This window comes from Schistocerca piceifrons, chromosome 3 (assembly GCF_021461385.2).
Source record: "Schistocerca piceifrons isolate TAMUIC-IGC-003096 chromosome 3, iqSchPice1.1, whole genome shotgun sequence".
NCBI lineage: Eukaryota > Metazoa > Arthropoda > Insecta > Orthoptera > Acrididae > Schistocerca > Schistocerca piceifrons.
Genome location: NC_060140.1, coordinates 147,199,351 through 147,219,644, shown reverse-complemented (window position 1 = coordinate 147,219,644; position 20,294 = coordinate 147,199,351). Strand labels below are relative to the sequence as shown.

General features: G+C 41.9%; 1 protein-coding gene across 1 annotated transcript in view; it reads left to right on the top strand.

Moving 5' to 3' along the window:
- Positions 1-20,294, top strand: part of LOC124788233 (putative aldehyde dehydrogenase DhaS) — a 201,867-nt gene that overhangs the window by 85,397 nt on the left and 96,176 nt on the right. Inside the window, exons 3-5 of the mRNA XM_047255416.1 lie at positions 336-505; positions 16,262-16,418; positions 16,518-16,678. Of these exons, the coding sequence (XP_047111372.1) occupies positions 336-505; positions 16,262-16,418; positions 16,518-16,678 (488 nt within the window). The remainder of the gene's footprint in view (positions 1-335; positions 506-16,261; positions 16,419-16,517; positions 16,679-20,294) is intronic.

Genomic DNA, 20,294 nt, shown 5'->3' with positions numbered 1-20,294 from the left:
AACTAAATGACTACACATTTTTGTTATGAATTTAACTGCACTTGTCTTACAATATTTTAGAATAGTGCAGTGTAAAGGGACCAAACACACATCACCATCACCACCACCACCACCACCACCACCACCACCACCACCACTACCACTGATGACAACAAGAGCAACAACAACAACACTATTACAATCATTTTTCTAAATACCTGTTTGTCTTTTAAAATGAAACACTAAAGTCATTTCTTGGTGAAATCTGCATCTACTATGTAAATATTCTATCTAATGAAATAATATGACATTAGATAAATTTTAACTGCCCATTGATTTTAATTTTTAACTTACAGAATTAGTAAGCAGTTGCAACAGAACTCCCAGCTGATTTCAGAATTAGCTGCTGTTAGTATGGGTATAAAAATTAGAGTAACAAGAGATTGGGATGTTCCTTTAGCTGCCAATGTGTTCATGTATTATGCAGGCTGGGCACAACTAATGGAAACTCAAGAAAAAGCAATTGGTACGTAGTACATTCACCACTGCATCAAAGACTGGACTTTATCTATATCTTTGTATCCTAATTTTCAGAATCTGATGTTTATTAATAACAGATTTTCAGTCATTACACCACATTCTTTTACAACCCTTTTATTATGAAAGACAAAGGCAATTTTTCTGATAAAATAAAATTAGATTTTGTATTTTGTTTTGAAATGTCAATGCAAATAATTCATCAAATATTTTTAAAACCTACAAATATACTTCTAGGGAACACTTCTCCACCACAGGTGGGTTGGTGGAGAAGTGTTGCCAAGAAGTTCATTGGTAGGCTTTAAACATGTTTAAGAAATTGTTTGACAGTTTTTATAGTATATTTCTCTGAAATAGAAAGTAAATCAAACATGTAGTACATGTGCAATGTGAATAACATGCCCAACACATGTTAAAACAACAGAGAGGAGGTAGAATGAAAATAGCAAAGGCAGAGGAAACCTAATTTTTTGTTATAAAAAACTTTCACTCTTAAGTTAAATGGTAACAAATTAAAGTTTATGTATTAGAATAGTACACCTTTTTCAGCAATACAAAATTGCAATTCTGTTCTAATTCCTCAAGTAATATTGACAAGTCTTTTGCTGAGAATCATATCACATTTTTCATGTATAAAATCGAGTTAGGTATCTCTTTTTCCTCGTTAACATGTTTGACATATATTTGTACACATATCTCACCTGTATTTCTAGCAAATTTTGCCCTGCAGTTTTATTTTTCTCTCAGCTCAATGTTCATGACATTGTGACTCCTGACCTGTGTGCCATGCAATGATATGATTATGCAGGTACATCCAGTTGCATACATACCTACTTTCTAGGAAATGTGTTGTGAATAGAGTTAGTAGCAGAGAAATAATAAATTAAAAAGTCATGTATGATGCAGCTGTTCATGCAACTCAGTATTTGATATCATATCTCCTGTACTATGTGTTGTACAGTGATATAATTTGCCAGTAGATTCAGTGGCATATGTGAATACTCACTGCAAAATGAGTTGTGAGTACAGTTAGTAATAAAGAAGTAATCAATTAAAAGTCATGCTTCATGTGGCACTTTTACTGGTAGCTCAGTGAAAGGCAAGACTACCTGGCCAAAGCCACGGGGTACCAGGTGCTGTTTACTATACTTATCCAACTTTGCCACCTGCCAACTGTTGTAAAGGACATTCCTTGCTGCTGTTGTAAGTTCATGTGATCCTGCAATCTGAGGAACTTTGGCTAACGAAGCTCAGACAGGACCCTGCCCTAGTTTGGACCTAGGATCAGGTGGTAATCAGACAACCACATCTTTAGTTGGCAAGTCTGCATATGAGGTAGCACATTGGGGACACCCATACTGGCACTTGCCTGAGAGATCTTGCAGGTTGGTGATCCAGACAACGTATGACTGCCTATGTCATTTATGATCATGGTTAAACTGCAACCGAGCCCACGACACATTGGTTTGATGTCCAAAATACTGCATGAGTGACTGACAGAGTTCCTCAGTGGTAAACTTTTCAGGGCTGGTAGAGGGCTTCAATTTTGCCTTACTTCATGCAAACCTTAATTGCTGCATAAAAATGAAGTGGCTGGATCAACAATACGCTTTATCTGGCAGTGCAGTAAGAACTGGTGCAGGTAATTCTCCCAACTTTGTGTAGACTCACTGAAACTGACAGTTGGCATTGGGGGTGTTGGGGGAGGGAGGCTGCTCTGCAGATGCCTGCTCTACCACCAGTATGGCGTGAGAGTGGATCATTTTTGCATTCTGTTTGAGCAGCACCTGCAGCTGCTCCTCCTACATTTTATGGTACTCCTGCTGCAGCTGCTGTTATTGCTCCTGCAGGTGCACTATTCCTGCCAGCATTGAATAAATGGTGAGCCCATGGTGGCCAAAAATCAGCTATGTGAGAAAGCATTACATGCATAAGAATGCTCAGGTTGCCACTTTTGTATCTGTATTGATGTGACAATTCTACAAAACTATCCAACTAGTGAAAAGGCCACTATTTTATCCAATGGTGGATGCGTGATCTAGAAACCATTGAGCTAGGTCCCGAAAGGGGAACACAAACTTGGCATGTGGTCAGTCTATGGGGGAGCAGAGTGTCCAAACACAGAATAGAGAGAGGCATGGGAAAAGACACAAACATGACCAACATGAACTCCAAAAACAAATAAGCACATGGAACTGAGAGGACGCTGAAATGCAGAAGCCAGGTTTGAGCTAGTTACTCAGGAAGCCAGGTTTGAGCTAGTTACTCAGAATAAGAACTGAACTGAAGCAGTCTGGCTAGTAAAACACATGGGTCAGCAGGTCTGGCAATACCACATCCCACACACACCATCTGTGAGAACTTTCTCACTACTCTACTGTGAGACCCACATCAGCTCATCTGCGTCCTTCTGCATGTCTGCTGGTTGATGTACTAAAATAATAATCCTTGAACAGTCACAACTTTAAATTTTCTAAAAATACTCTTGGATTACTTCCTGTTGCTAATGCCTTTCACTTTCCTTATTGATCATTATTTTTTTATCCAAATTTTAAATAACTGTTTTTCAAAACTTGCATTTGGCTAGAATAGCACACCATTCATAGCAGGTTATACACATAGTGCCGGTTCAGTGTTACAGTAGTCCACAAGCATTCTTATGACAGAACAATATCAACTTAACCTTTTGTTACTGACTGGGTGTCACGGTAGTAAGGCTTTCATCTGTATTCAGGAGGTTGGTGATCTATGTTTAGGTTTTCTGTAGTTTCCCTAAATTGCTTAACATGGATGTTTGGATGATTCCTGTGAAAAGATGCGGCTGATTTCCTTCCCTATCCTTCCTCAATCTGAGCTTGTACTTCATCTTTAGTGACCTCATGGCCTCTGGGATGTTTTGTTCAGCAGTTCCACTTTAAGTTTCTTCATCAGTTTTGGTCCTTTCTATTTTACTTTACCCTATTATCCTCTACCAGTAACTTTCCAAAATGTGTTTCTTTAAACAATGAACACCCATGTATGAAAAATGTCAGATGTGTAATTCCTTTATAAATTAACTAATGTGTTAAACATTTGATGTTAAGGATGTAAATCCTTTGCAGTTGAAGAAGCAAAACTCTAATTATACCAGTTTTATTGGTCTCTTTCAAACAAGGTTTTTCACTTCCCATATGCCTATTTAAAAAGTAACATTTTGCCATACTTTCTCATGGCCCACATGTGATAGTCATAAGAGAACTACTGTACAACACAGTTTTTTTAAAAAATTTAAATATTTATACAGCCCGTGTTGAGAACTCACATTTCTGCAAAGTTTGCACTCAGTTTTAAGACAATGTACTTTTTCACACATCTCAATATTTATAACACCATGTCTTCTGAACTCTGTGTTGTACAATGATATAATTTTGCAGGTATGTTCAGTGGTATATGTGGATTCTGTCTGCAAAAAAGATTTTGTGAATGGAGAAAGTAGTAGAGAAATAATAAATTGCAACATCATGCCCAATGCTGGCATTCTACAGCATGAACAGTGAAAATGTAGTAAGCAGTAAACATCTTTTTCCTTTATTACTTGGTGGAGCGTCAACAGTAAAAAAGTTTTGAAAAGGTTTGAATTTATGTGTAATGTTCTCTCTTTGTCAAATACTGGATGGACAGAGTCTGGGTAATTAGCACACCATGAGTTAAGCTGCCTCATGACATACAGCTGGAAGCTATGTTGCACACAGTCAACAGGATACAGGCTGCTGACCTGGGTTGTGGCGGTGTTGCGGCATTTGAGACAAATGGTTTGGCAGCTCTGGAGCCTATAGCATTGGCTTGGATCCTTGACACCACAATGTCTTTTGATTAGTACATCCCAGCTGGTCTACAATTACCTGACGGTGATTGGCAAAAAGTGGCAGGGTCGCGAACCTCTGGACAGAAGGTGAAAGAGGGTACTGGTCATTCAACTGTCCCCTATATCTTAAAAACAGGTTTCAGGTACTGACTATAACTGAAAGTACATCTGAGCCAGCACAGGACATCTCACCTGTTGGGACTGATCGATCTTCCTGAGAGGTCCAACAAGTGCAGAGGGTGGAATCACTTACCGTGTTAGGCAGGTGACAGAGACCCTCAGGAAAATAGTGGGCAATTATGGAAGAAGTCCAATAACCACTCTGTTTGCCTGCTGGATGATCTTATTCAAAATGTGGAAGAGGCTGTACCAGTAGTGATTGAGCACACTGAGTACACATGCATGCAATTTGTGGCTCACATTGGTCTGAATAATGCCTGCTGCCTGGGTTCAGAGGCAAACCTCAGTTCCTACAGGGAGCTGGATAATTTGAAGAAGGCAACAGGCATCACCCACAGGGTGGACACAGAGCTATCATTTTGCAGCATGATTCCTAGAACTCATTGTGATCCTCTGGTCTGGAGTAGAGTGGAATGCTTAAATCAAAGGCTTGCATGATTCTGTAATGACATTGGATGCAGATTTCTTGACCTCTGCTATTGGGTGGAGAATTTTAGGACACCCTTCAGGGGTGCACTACACGCAGGAAGCGGCTATTAGGGTAGCGGAGTACATGTGGCATGCAGATGTGGGTATTTTAAGGTATAGATATTCCTCCTCAGATCCAGTAAGATGTATTCTGGTTTCAGACACGATAATATTTATCACAGCTGTTTGGAGAAAGATGATGTTAATATAGTACTAGTTACTTGGAGGAGAATCTATGGAAAGGTTCCAAAACCAGTCTCACTTATACACATTAAAAGTGCCCACTTAGTCAAAGGGACAGAAAGCTGTCTGATACCAGATGTCAATAGCAATGAAATTCTAAACTCCGATTGGAAAATATAGTGCAAAGATAGGTTGATTGCTGGTGATGAAGGCATGTTTCTAGCCATGAAAAGATGTGATATCATATAGTGAGATTGATACAGAATCTGAATGTAAAATAATTTGGATGAACAAAAGTGTTGAATGTGGGTCAAATGTGATCATTGAATGCTTTTATAGATGGAGGAATAGCTGCGGAACATTTGATGGGAAACTTGGAGAATATTTCATGCAAAATTCCCAGTCATGTTGTAGTATTTGGTGGGGATTTCAACTTACCAGCTATAGACTGAGAGATTCAAGTGATCAGGGCAGGTAGTAGTGACAGGGTATCATGTGAAATTGTTTTGAATGCATTATCCAAAAATAACCTTGGGCAGTTAACCAGAGAACTGGCTCACATAGGTAATATCTTAGATCAAACAATGGGAAATCCAGGATGAATTGTAACAATATTATGAAAAGGAAAGTTGCCGCTCATCATATAGTGGAGATGCTGAGTCATAGATCGGCACAACAAAATGACTGTCCCACACACACACACACACACACACACACACACACACACACACACACAAATGCTGCATGGGGGTAAGGAGGAGGCTGGCGCGAGGAGGAGAGGGAGGGATGGTATGCTAGGGGTGGCAGACAGTGGAGTGCTGTAAATTAGACTAAGAGCAAGGGATAGGTGGGAGGGGGGTGGGAAATAGCAGAAAAGGAGAAAGTAAAAAGACTGGGTGTGATGATGGAATGATGGCTGTGTAGAGCTGTAATGGGAGCAGGGAAGGGGCTGGATGGGTGAGGACAGTGACTAACGAAGGTTGGGGCCAGGAGGGTTATGGAAACATAGGATATATTACAGGGGAAGTTCCCACCTGTGCAGTTCAGAAAAGCTGGTGGTGATGGGAAGAATCCATATGGGACAGGCTGTGAAGCAGTCATTGAAATGAAGGATGTCAGGTTCGCCAGTGTGTGCTCACCAACAGGGTGGTCCACTTATTTCTTGGCCACAGTTTGTCAGTGGTCATTCATGCAGACACACAGCTTGTTGGTTGTCATGCCCACATAGAATGCAGCACAGTAGTTTGCAGCCTAGCTTGTAGGCCACATGACTGGTTTCACAGGTAGCCCTGCCTTTGATGGGGTAGGTGATGTTTGTGACTGGACTGGAGTAGGTGGTGGTAGGAGGATGTATGGGACAGATCTTGCAGCTAGGTCTATTAAAGGGGTATGAGCCATGAGGTAAGGGGTTGGAAGCAGGGGTTGTGGAAGGATGGACAAGTATATTGTTTAGGTTCGGTGGACGGTGGAATAACGCTGTGGGAGGGGTGGGAAGGATAGTGGGCAGGATATTTCTCATTTCAGGGCATGGCATGAGGTAGTAAAAACCCAACCCTGGGTGGTACAGAGTTAAGAGGGGAATGCTCCTCTGTGGCTGGACAGTGGAACTTTGGGGGTTAGTGGAAGGCTGGAAAGATAAGGCATGGGAGATTTGTTTTTGTACAAGGTTACAAGGATAATTACAGTCTGTGGAGGCTTCAGTGAGACCCTCAGTATATTTCAAGAGAAACTGTTGATCACTGTAGATGTGACGACCATGGGTGGCTAGGCTGTGCAGAAGGGACTTCTTGGTATGTAATGGGTGACAGCTATCGAAGTGGAGGTATTGCTGGTGATTAGTAGGGTTCATATGGACGGAGGTACTGACATAGCCATCTTTGAGGTGGAAGTCAACATCTAGGTAGGTGGCTTGTTGGATGGAGTAGGACCATGTGAAAAAATTGTGGAAGAAGTTGTTGAGGTTCTGGAGGAATGTGGATAGGGTGTCCTCACCCTCAACCCAGATTGCAAAAATGTCATTAATGAATCTGAACTAGGTGAGGGGTTTAGAATTCTGGGTTTTCAGGAAGGATTCCTCTAATGGCCCATGGATAGGTTGGCATAGGATGGTGCCATGTGGGTGCCCATAGCTGTGTGTCAGATTTGTTTGTAGATAATGACTTCAAAGCACTACACAGCTGTCATTCCTCCATCACACCCAGTCTTTTTACTTCTCTCCTTTTCCACTATTCCCCTTCCCCTCCCCTCCTCTCCTCTGCCCTCTATTTAACCTGTAGCACTTCACTGTCTGCCACCCCTACCATACTATCCCTCCCTCTCCCCCTCCAACCTCCTCCTTACCCCTTCCCAATCACCACTCCCATCATGCACTGGCGCTGCTGCTCACAGTTTGGTTTCAGTTGCCTGAGACAGCAGTCGTGTGTGTGTGTGTGTGTGTGTGTGTGTGTGTGTGTGTGTGTGTGTGTGTGTGTGTAAAAGCTTTATTTGTCACAGTCTTTTTGTTGTGCCTGTCTGTGACTCTACATCTCCATTATATGGTGAGTGGCAACTTTCCTTTTCATAAAATCTTAGATCTGCAGATGACAAACAGACCCAAACTTTTCAACTCAGTTAGCATAGAATAAGGAACCATTAATCATAAGGCCATTACAGCATTGCTGAATATGGCTGTAAACAGAAATACAAATAAATGTGGGAAGATTTTTCTCCTTAGCAAGAGCGACAAGAAATGGATTTCTGATTGCACAGTCTGCATGAAAATTTCATCTCCATCACAAACAATGTTCATATTAATGGAAAGTACAAGGACATTGTACACCATGCCTTAGACAGGTATGTGCCAAGCACAATTGTGAGAGGTGGAAAAGACCTGCTGTGGTCTGACAGCCATGTTAGAAAGCAGCTACAAAAGCAAAGAGAGCTTGACTGAAAATTTAAATGTAGCCAAAGTCTCACAGAAAAACAAAAATTAAATGAAGCCAAAATTATTGTAAGGAGAGCCATGTATAAATCCTAAGAAGTTTTAGTCTAATGTTAAATCAGTACATGGATTGGAGCTATCTGTGCAGACACTCTGCAACCGTAATGGCACTGAAACAGAGTACATCACAGAAAAGGCCAAAATAGTGAACATTTTTATCTAAAACTATTTTACAGAAGAAGCTGCATGGTAGAACCTCCTTTAAACCATCAGACATATGACAAAATGGCAGATATAAAAATAAGCAACCATGGGGTAGAAAAGCAACTTAAATCACTCAAAAGAGAGAATGCCACTGCACCTGATGTGATACCAATATGATTGTACATTGAGTCTTGTAGCAGCATTGTACCATAGGTATTTGGAAGAGTGAAGTGTTCCTGATGATTGGAAAAAAGCACAGGTCATTCCCGTTTTCAAGAAGGGTTGTCAAAAAGAAACACAGAACTGTAGACCTATATCTCTTATGTCAGTCTGTTGTAGCATTTGGAAAACATTTCATGCTCACATATTATGTCATTTCTGGACACCAGAAATCCTCTCTGCAGGACTCAAAATGGGATTTCAAAAACAAAGACTGTGTGTTAAACCTTTCTCACTCCATTAGTCCATGATATCCAGAAGACAGTAAATACCAGTGCCTAGGTAGATGCCATGTTCCTTAACTTCTGTAAGGTATTCAATATAGTTCTGTACTGCCACCTAATGAGCATATGGAATATCAGACCAACTGTGTGTTTGAAGATTTTTTTAGCAAACAGAACACACCATGTTATTCTCAAAGGAGAGAAGTCTACAGATGTAAAAGTAACTTTGGACATACCCCAAGGGTGTGCCTTATGTCCATTAGTTTCCACAGTATATAGAGATGACAAAGCAGAAAACATTGGAAGTTCCATGAGGCTTTTTGCAGATGATAATGTTTTGTACAGAGGAGCCACAATCCTAGTAAATTGTAATGAAATACAGGAAGACCAGCCAAGGATCTACACTTTGTGCATTGAGTGTCAGTTGATCCTCAACATAAACAAATGTGATGTATTGCATATACATTGGCAGAAAGAGCCATTGTTGTATGATTACACAGATTCAGAACAATCACTGAGAGCAGTTCTTCCATAAAATATCTAGGAGTACATGTGCAGAGCAATTTAAATTGGTACGGCCACTTAAGACTATTTGCAGCAAAGGCAAATTCCAAACTGACATTCACTGAAAATAATGTGCCAACAAAGAAAGTAACCTACAAACCCTCCATTTGAACAATACATCAATAATGTTCATTGGTATGTGATCCATAGCAAATCAGACTGTAAGTTGATACATAAAAAATCTACTCAACAAATGGCAGCAGGAGAAAACACACACACACACACACACACACACACACACACACACTGAAAGGTTTAACTTTTACAAACCTTTGGTGCCAGTGGCTTCTTCTTCTGGCAGAAGAGTTGAAGGGGAAGGAAAAGGGGTGGAGGAAAAGGACAGGAGAGGTTTAGGAAAAGGGGTACAATTCAGGAAAGTTGCCCAAAATCCTAGGTCAGAGGAGACTTACTGGATGGGATGAGAAGGATCACTGTATGGTTTACTGTTATAGTTCCTAGAGCATATGTTCCAAATATAGTTAACAAATATATTGCTTCTTGCTGCATGTATCTTGCAAAAAGACCACAAAGATAAAGTGAGAGAGATTCGAGACCAAGTGGAGGCTTACTAGCAATCATTCTTCTGTTGAACCATTTGTGATGAACAGGAAAGGGTTAAGTGATGGGGTACACAAAGTAACCTTTGCTTCACATTGCAGAAAGTATTGTGGAATTTACAGGGTACATGAAACTGGCCCATAAAGTCAACACATGAACATAAAATGAAATGTAAAGTATTCAATATGATTATGTTTACGCACCTTCATAGTGTGTGCTGAAAGTATCCTCTGTTCACTTCAGCACACATGTGAACACTCTTGTGGGAATTCATATATACCCTTTGTCAGTTCTTTTCTTGTGATACTATTGATGACATCCTGAATCTTGGTTCTTGAGTTCTTCAATTGTGTGTGGATTAGTTTCGTATACTCTTCCCTTTAACAGGCCCCACAATTAAAAGTCACAAGTGGACAAGTCTGGTGACCAAGGAGGCCACAAGCCTTTGCTGATTGTCCTCCGTGGTGTAAATGTCTCATGTACATGGGACAATAATGCAGCTGATGTGTGTCATTTTCTCAACAAGTTTCACTGGCTGCGGTTGCAGCTGCCTTACACTTCAACAAATTTCCACAGTGTCAGTACATCAGAGGAACTCCCCTTCCCCATGGGGCTCTCCGGTCTTTGGCCGGTTCGTGCTTGGCTACCACAGGGCCTCAACCTTTGCAGCATCTTTTCCTTCTGTGCGCATGTCTATTCTGTTGCTATGCCTTTTCCCCTCCCTTGGTGAACATGTCTGGATTGTATTTGGGAATGTGTTCTGCATTTTCAGTAGCTGTCATAAGAACAGTCTCACCACTGGTTTTCATTCCTTTTCCCATTCTTAATTTACTTTCTCACATCCTTCCTCTGCTTCAGTGTTTGAGGCTTATCTTTTTCTTCTTCCTCCCTGAGTACTCCTGAAGGCCTGCCCATGTATCTGACATGTAACAGGTGATTGGGTAACACATAATCCCCGGCCCCGGGTCGACAGGTAGGGTTTGCACGTACCCCCTGGTACATGCCAGGCCCAGGGAGGTGTGATTGCCTGAGCTGTTACCTTCTCACGTTGCCGATTGCTCATTCTGTCAGGTGTTCGAGAGGTGTGACCTGAGACATGGACAATCACCTAAGGCGGGTGCCCCCAGTTGGAAGAAGTGTCATCAGAGATGCTGGCAATCATGGGGGATTTTCTCACAATGAGCCAATCAGCATCTTCACAGTCCATGTCTACCAAATGTAAGCAGAATGAAGATCCTGATTCAAAGACCCTCCCAGCTGCACCACGGTTCCTTGTGGTTTCACATACTGAAGATGGTTGGTCCTTTGCAACAGTAAATCTGTTTCTTATTCAGAAAGGTGTTGATGCAATTGCCGGCCCTGTGAAATCCTACTCTCATTTACACAAAGGAACTTTGCTTTTGGAGACTACTTCTGATTCTAAAGCAAAACTGCTTGCCGCTTCATTCTTCATTGCTATCTTGTTTGTGTTGAGGCCCATAGAACTCTCAGTTCTTCCTGTGGTGTTATTTACACTAGGCTGTTTGAAGGTTTGACTGAGGCAGAAATCCAAATGCACCTCCCTGATCAGGGTGTCGTTGCCATCCATCAGGTGATGAAAAAGGTAGATGCATCCTTAGTACCCACACACACTTTTTTTCTCACCTTTGATAGAATGGTGCTTCTGTCCAAGATCAAAGTAGGCTATGAAGTTATCTCAGTCTGACTGAATGTTCAGAACCCGATGCGCTGGTACCAGTGTCATCGTTTCAACCACACTTGAATGTCTTGTCGACACCTGGCCAAATGTGTAACCTGTGTAGGGATGTGCACGAGGGTGAGTATTTGCCTCCTTCTCCCCACTGTGTCAACTGTAATGGTGACCAAGCTGCCTTTTCTTGAAAGTGTTCCATGTATATTGATGAATGGGCTGTCCAGGAGATCGGAGTGAAGGAAGAAGTGCCTTACCCAGACACTCGTAAGTTGCTGGCTAGTCGCAAACCCAGTGGTCTACAATCAGGAACTTACAGTACTGTTCTTGCTACATCTCGCTCCATGGAGGGCATGACCAGCAGATATGCAACCTCTAATTCAGTACTGCAGTTGTGAAATTGCCCAGTGTCATGGTTGCATCGCTGTCTCCTTATCCAGCTGTGCAACCAGCCCCCAAACATTTGACCCACGGGGCAAAATCACCTGCTACACAACTGACAGGCCAGAAAGGACAGAAAGAATACTCCTGTGAAGACTCCTTATGTCCTTCCAGCCAACAAACATCTGAGTCTTCCTCTGCCAAATGGAAAGGCTTCAAGAAGTCCAACAAAGGCAAACGGTCTTCTCCTTCGCTGACTTGGAGATCCTCTTTGACAGTGTTGCTCTGTGATACCCTCGACCAGCTGACCTCAGTGTTGCTGGTGTGCATCGCCAACTGTTTTTCTGCCCTGGACTCCACAGTTTGACAGAGGGAGAATGCCGACACCTCTGTAGATGTGTTGGAGCAGAATCTTCCAGCCTCTGCACCCTGTAGCAGTGAGATTTTGGAGGCTGGCACTCAGCACTCCTCCCCCTTTCCTCGTTATGTCTCTCCTCCAAGGAACATTCGTAGCCTTCGATCAAATGAAGAGGATTTGTGGCTGCTCTTAGAATTGCAGCGTCCACTTGTTCTCTGCCTCCAGGAAACAAAATTGTGTCCTCATGACCGCTTTGAGCTCTCACATTTCTCCGCAGTACATTTTGACCTTCCCACTAGGACGACATTCCATCTCATGGGGAAGTCATGCTGCTTGTGCAGGATGTCAACCCATCTCCCTGACTACCCACCTTCAAGCTGTTGCAGTTCACCTTTTCCTTCCTCACTTGACCTTTTCCCTTTGTACCGTTTACATTCCTCCGTCATTCGATGTTACCAGGGCAGACTTTCTCCAGCTTATTGGGCTATCTCACGCCTTTCTGTTGCTTGGTGACTTTAATGCACACCATCCCCTTTGGGGTTCTCCTAGGACCTGTCAGAGAGGCCCTCTTTGCCGACCTTCACAATCAACTTAACTTCCTCTGCCTTAACAAAGGAGCACCCATGTTCCTTTCAGACATTATGCACACCTATTCCCATCTGGACTTATCCTTCTGCACTGCTCAGCTTGCCCATTGTCTCGAGTGGTCCACTATCTCTGACACATACTCGAGCAACCATTTCCTGTGTGCTATCGATTTGCTGACTCCTACCCCACCTATGTGCACACCCAAATGGCAGCTTACTAAGGCCGACTGGAGGCTTTACTCCTACCTGGCAACCTTCGACAAACAACATTTCCCCATTTATGATGACCATGTAGAATATCTTACAAATGTTATCCTTACTGCCATAGAATTTTCCATTCCTCAAACTTCCTCTTTACCATGCCATGTCCTGGCCTCTTGGTGGACTGAGCCATGCTGCGACGCAATTTACACATGGAGACATGCTGTCCACATTTTTAACTGTCATCCTACAATGGAAAACTGCATTCATTATAAACAGTTGTGTGCACAGTGTCGTCATGTTCTTCGGGATAGTGTAAAAGCTAGCTGGATTTCATTTACTAGTTCTTTTAACAGTTCCATTCCCTCTTCCAGTGTGTAGGCCAACCTGTGACTGCTTTTTGGGACCAAGATCCATTCCCAAATTTCCGACCTGACAGTAGCAGACAATGTCATAGTGGAACCTATTGCTATCTCCAACACCTTGGACCACCATCTTGCGGACATTTCAAGCTCCTTCCACTATCACCCTGCCTTCCTCCATCGGAAACAAGCAGAGGAGGCATGGGAAAATCCCTTCTCTTCTCATAACCGTGAGTGCTACAATGCCGCCATTACTATGAGGGAGCTAAATCATGCTCTCACTTCATCCTGATTCTCTGCCTCGGGGCCAGATGATGTTCACATCCAGATGTTGCAGCACCTTTCTCTCGTGGGCAAGCACTTTCTGCTTCACACATACATACGTACATACATACATACAACAGCATCTGGGCAGAGGGCACATTTCCCAGATGCTGGCATGAAGCCACTGTTGTACCCTTACTGAAACTTGATATGGAGAAACACCTTCCTTCTAGCTAGTGTCCCATTTCTTTCACCAGCTGTGTTTGCAAGGTGATGGAACATATGATTCATGCCCAGCTGGTATGGTGCTTTGGGTCTCGCAGTTTACTAAACAATGCGTAGTGTAGCTTTCGAGCATGCCATTCTGAAGTTGACTACCTCGTCACTGTGTCCACCCATGTCATGAATGGTTTTCTGCAGATCCGAGACTGTGGCTGTGGTTTTCGATTTGGAGAAAGCCTACGCCATCTGCTGGAGGACTGGTATCCTCTGTACCCTCTAGATGTGGGGTTCAGAGGCCACATGCCTTGTTTCCTTCAGGAATTTTTACAAGATTGAGTTTTCAATGTACATGTGAGTTCTGCCTTGTCAGACACCTTTATTCACAAAAACAGTGTGCCTCAGGCAGTGGCGGATATAGAAAAACCTCAAGGAGGGGTGCGCTGAAGATATCTTGACCTACCTTTCTTTTACCATAATAAAAAATAATCAAGTCACATGCAAAGCTTAAGAAAGTTTTATTTAAACTGGTGAAAGAAATGAACAAGTAGCATGTAGGCTGCTGACTGGTGGGCCTGCAAGGGGGGAAGGGGAGTGGGGGGTGGGGGGTGCGCCCCCATATGTATCCGCCACTGACCTCAGGGTTCCGTTCTGAGCATTGTCCTCTTTGCTATTGCCATTAACCCTATAATGGCGTGTCTCCTGCCATGCATCTCTGGCTCCCTTTTCGTTGATGATTTTGCCATCCACTGCAGTTCTCCATGGACTTGTTTCATTGAGTGGCATCTTCAGCAATGTCTTTATCATCTTTACTCATGGAGCATCAACAATGTATTTCATTTTTCCACTGACAAAACTGTATGTATGAATTTCTGCTGGTGTGGTTGGTTTCTTCCATTGTCTTTACATCTTGCGCCTGTTGCTCTTCCATTCATTGAAACTACAAAATTCCTGGGGCTCTTGCCCGATAGGAAATTTTCTTGGTCCTCCCACATGTCTTACTGGCAGCCTACTGTATGCAGTTCCTCAATGTCCTGTGTGTCCTCAATGGTACTTCCTGGAGGGCAGATTGAACAACCCTCCACCATTTGTACCAGTTCATTCAAAACTAGATTACAGGTGTTTCACTTATGAATCTGCAGGTCTGGCCCTCTTATGCTGTCCCGGTACTATCCATCATTGTGGCATCCGTTTGGCCACTGATGCCTCTTACAGTAGCCCAGTTGAGAGTCTGTATGCATAAGCTACCTTCACTTTATGTGGTGGCTCGTATTCACCTTGGCCTTCATTTGCTTCCTAAGGACACTACTCCAGCCTCGCTCCATCACCTTCAGTTTCCTGACTTTCGCATGGAACTTCAAAATAGTACCTTGGTGTACACTGACAACTCTCAGACAGCTCTTGGACAGCCTCCTCTTGGCCCTCTCACCGTGAGGAGGTCATTTTAACTAGATTGCGTATTGGGCAATGTCTTTTTAGCCATCGCCATTTGTTAAATGGTGCTGCCCCCATCACTTTATGCACATTGGACTCAACTCTTGACCATCCACCAGTTTCTGAAGGAATGCTCTTTTTTTTTAACAAGTTATGTTCTTGTTTGTGTTTGTCATCTGAGTTATTGGCCATTTTAGCAAATGATATGCGACCTGTTGACTGCATTTTACTTTTTGTTCATCATAGCAACATGGCGAAGGCCATTTAATTTTTAGGTCTGGACCTCTGTTTCTCTATGGCGTATTTTATAGACCTTTCTCCATGTCCCTGTTTTTAGCTGTCTTCTCTTCCATCGATTAGGATTGACATGTAGCTGTTTTTAACTCCTCTCTTTGTCTTCATGTTCTACAGTTTTGACATGGGCATGTATGACCCTAGTTGTTTTTGTGCTCTGAAACGAACAAAACAAACAAAACAAAAACATAAAAGGAAATGGTTAGTTTCTGCATGATTGTTTGGACAGTGTTTCTAGTTTTCCATTATTACTGATGCATGTGCATGCACTGTAACATTATCATTGCATATGGTGGGCTGTTTTTATATGGCACACCCTGTAGATGTAGATGTAGATACATGGTTTCTAAATTGACTTATTGTATTAAACCTCGAGTATAAGATTATACTTCTTAATAAGTAGATTATGAAAGCATTTTAAATTTTTAAATTTGTTGTTTTTTGGTCCCTGTAAACCATTAGATAGGTAGACTGTTAAGAGGACTGGATGGCCATTTTAGCCATTTAATAATATAGATATTTTACTGACTGCACATATTTTACATTTTACTTGCTAAAGATAATATAATTATGCTCTATTACAAATCACAGGTACTGCAGCAGTAGTAACTTCAGCAGCATGCCCATTATCAGGACTAGCTTGGCTTATAGCTCCTGTTCTGGCTGTTGGGGGTACTGTGTGCTTGAAGCCCTCACAACACCATCCATTATTAGCATTTGTTTTTGTTGACATATGTGTTAAAGCAGGGTAAGTGGTATCTGTGGCTGTTTGCAAATAATTTCTTTTGTACAACATGCCAGCTTTTCTATGTGTTACTTCACTACATTCTTTAATATCTCTTTTTAGGCTTCCTGAAGGAGCGATTAGTGTACTTCCTGGAGCTTCTGATGTAGGTGACTGTTTGGTCAGAAATTTTCTTGTAACTCACTTAGGCTACTTTGGATCTATGGCTGTCGGCAAGGACATAAGGCAGAATGTTTCTGGAAGCTCCAAGACCCTTAATATGTGTAAGTGTGTACGATAGTACTCAGAACTACCATTCAGATTTAGTTATTTCTTTTTTATTTCATATTTTATGTGTGTGTATTATTCCAAATGTAGATGTAATGAGTTATCAGAAATCTACTCTTCATATTGATGTTAAAACAATTTTTTTTATTAAGTACTTAATATACAAGGTGTGTCCAGAAAGTAATGTCACATTTTTTTGCGATGGGACTATACATCGCAGAGTAGTCGGACCACTTTATGAGGGTGTGGGGGACCCTTAACTTCCCAGTGGTAGGTCACTCAGTTACCTCCACACCCTAGAAGATTAGAATGGTTTCTTCTGTGAACCTCTGTATAGTGGTTGTGTCAAACTCATGATGTAGAAAACTGCTATGTGATAAAGTTTTGCATGAAGCTCAGCAAGACACCAGTGGAAACTTTTGAAATGCTTAAGGACGTCATTAGGGGTTGTCTTTCCAGAATGGGTGACATAAATATGTTTAGTGAAGATGGGGGTAGGTCACTGACAAGGCCTGCACTGGACACCCATCAACAATGACTCATGTGCACTCATGTGCACGAGTTACTGAATTCAAATTGTTGAATGAATGTTCACTTAATGTTGTAAGTAATGAACTTGCCAAAAATGATTGTTCATGAAACTGTATCAGAAGACTTGGCCTTGCGGAAGATGTATGCAAAACATGGGCCCAGAGTTCTGACCAACGTGCAGAATCAACACCTAATGGAAATATGTGAAGAACTCGAGCAACTCTTGGAAGATGATACCAATTCCCTGGACAGTGCGATCACTGTGGATGAGTCATGGGTCTTTCAGTACACTCCAGAGTCAAGGAGGAAGACTGCAGAATGGCACATGATGTCATCGCTGTGCCAGGAAAAGCATCACATGAGCAAGTCACAGGTGAAATCCATGCTGTTTTTTGATGCAGAGGGGATAGCACACCGTGAGTTCATACCCCCTGGCAAGACTGTCAGTGCTCAATTTTACAAGGATGTGCTCCAGAGACTTAATCATGGGGTTGCCCATATCTGAAAGGAGCTCTGCACTTCGTGGAGACATCATTGTGATAACGTGCTGGGCCGCACCACCTTTGTTGTCATCGCCTACCTCAGCCAGACCAGTGTGACAATAATGCCACAGCCACCCTACAGTCCCAACCTGGCATCAGCGGACTTTTTTTCATTTCCTCAACTGAAAAGGAACCTCAAAGCAAAGCACCATGAGTCAGTGGACAATGTACAAGCTATGTTCACAATTTCCCTAGAGAGCATGCCAACTGAGGAGTTCCAGAAAGCTAATGATGAATGGAAATCACACTGATGTAGAAAGGCCATACTTTGAAAAATTTCAAGTTGTTGAACCTATCGAATCAATAAATTAAAAAAAAAATAATAATGATTATTATGTGATGCATTACTTTCTGCACAAATCCTGTACTTTCGATCTAATGTAAAAAAGATGCATCGTAAGGGAACTGGGACGCTAATGGAAATATGGACGCAGAAAGAGAGCGTGAGAATTTATGAATAAGAAAGGTGATCTTATTCTGCAAAGTGTCTGATTATTGTGTTGTCATCCAAAGTCTATTCAGCGATGGTACTACAGGTTTCAGCATGGTGGATACCAATGAAACTGTTATAGTGCAAGACTGGTGAATGGTGAGAAGATCCCTTCATGGGACAGTCTCTTGCATTCTTTCTGAGCCTTCCTTATGCTCAAAAATTCCATCACAATTCTATTTCTCTGCATCTCAACACTGGTCAATCCATATACTAAATGGCATGACTTCATATATTTGACTATGCAAATTCTTTAAAAGTCTGTCTGTGATTCAGTTCATGGTTGAATTGACCTTTGTAGTATACTACATGGTTATCGTTAGTTAATTTGTCAGACATTTCCATATTGTGCTCTTTGACAGTGATAAATAATCCCATTTGCTCTTAGATTTCATCTTTGTCTGACAATTTTCATTAAATGAGCTTCATTGGTGCACTATTTCATACTCTTCTCTTGTTCCATTCTCTTGGGTATTGCTGTATTCACAAACCTATGTGTATATTGTAAGGGTCTTGCCCAAAATATAGACAAAAATCAAGTAAAAAATTTAGTTAAAATGTTCACATAATTAGATCATGATTCTTGCAATAAGTTCTAGAGCAGGAAAACGTTGTTGTTGTTGTTGTTGTTATTGTTGTTGTTGTTGTGGTCTTCAGTCCTGAGACTGGTTTGATGCAGCTCTCCATGCTACTCTATCCTGCGCAAGCTTCTTCATCTCCCAGTACCTACTGCAACCTACATCCTTTTGAATCTGCTTGGTGTATTCATCTCTTGGTCTCCCTCTACGATTTTTACCCTCCATGCTGCCCTCCAATACTAAATTGGTGATCCCTGGATGCCTCAGAACATGTCCTACCCACCGATCCCTTCTTCTAGTCAAGTTGTGCCACAAACTTCTCTTCTCCCCAATCCTATTCAACACCTCCTCATTAGTTACGTGATCTACCCATCTAATCTTCAGCAATCTTCTGTAGTACCACATTTCGAAAGCTTCTATTCTCTTCTTGTCTAAACTATTTATCGTCCATGTTTCACTTCCTTACATGGCTACACTCCATACAAATACTTTCAGAAACGGCTTCCTGACACTTAAATCAATACTCAATGTTAACAAATTTCCCTTCTTCAGAAACGCTTTCCTTGCCATTGCCAGTCTACATTTTATATCCTCTCTACTTCGACCATCATCAGCTATTTTGCTCCCAGAATAGCAAAACTCCTTTACTACTTTAAGTGTCTCATTTCCTAATCTAATACTCTCAACATCACTCGACTTAATTCGACTACATCCCATTATCCAAGTTTTGATTTTGTTGATGTTCATCGTATATCCTCCCTTCAAGACACTATCCATTCCGTTCAACAGTTCTTCCAAGTCCTTTGCTGTCTCTGACAGAATTACAATGTCATTGGTGAACCTCAAAGTTTTTATTTCTCCTCCATGGATTTTAATACCTACTCCAAATTTTTCTTTTGTTTCCTTCACTGCTTGCTCACTATACAAATTGAATAACATCGGGGAGAGGCTACAACCCTGTCTCACTCCCTTCCCAACCACTGCTTCCCTTTCATGCCCCTCAACTCTTATAACTGCCATCTGGTTTCTATACAAATTGTAAATAGCCTTTCGCTCCCTGTATTTTCCCCCTGCCACCTTCAGAATTTGAAAGCGAGTATTCCAGTCAACATTGTCAAAAGCCGTAGGGTCAGTATTGCCTCACGTGTTCCAATATTTCTACGGAATCCAAACTGATCTTCCCCAAGGTCGGCTTCTACTAGTTTTTCCATTCGTCTGTAAAGAATTCGCGTTAGTATTTTGCAGCCGTGACTTATTAAACTGATAGTTCGGTAATTTTCACATCTGTCAACACCTGCTTTCTTTGGGATTGGAATTATTATATTCTTCTTGAAGTCTGAGGGTATTTTGCCAGTCTCATACATCTTGCTCACCAGATGGTAGAGTTTTGTCAGGACTGGCTCTCCCAAGGCCATCAGTAGTTCTAATGGAATGTTGTCTACTCCCGGGGCCTTGTTTCGACTTTGGAATT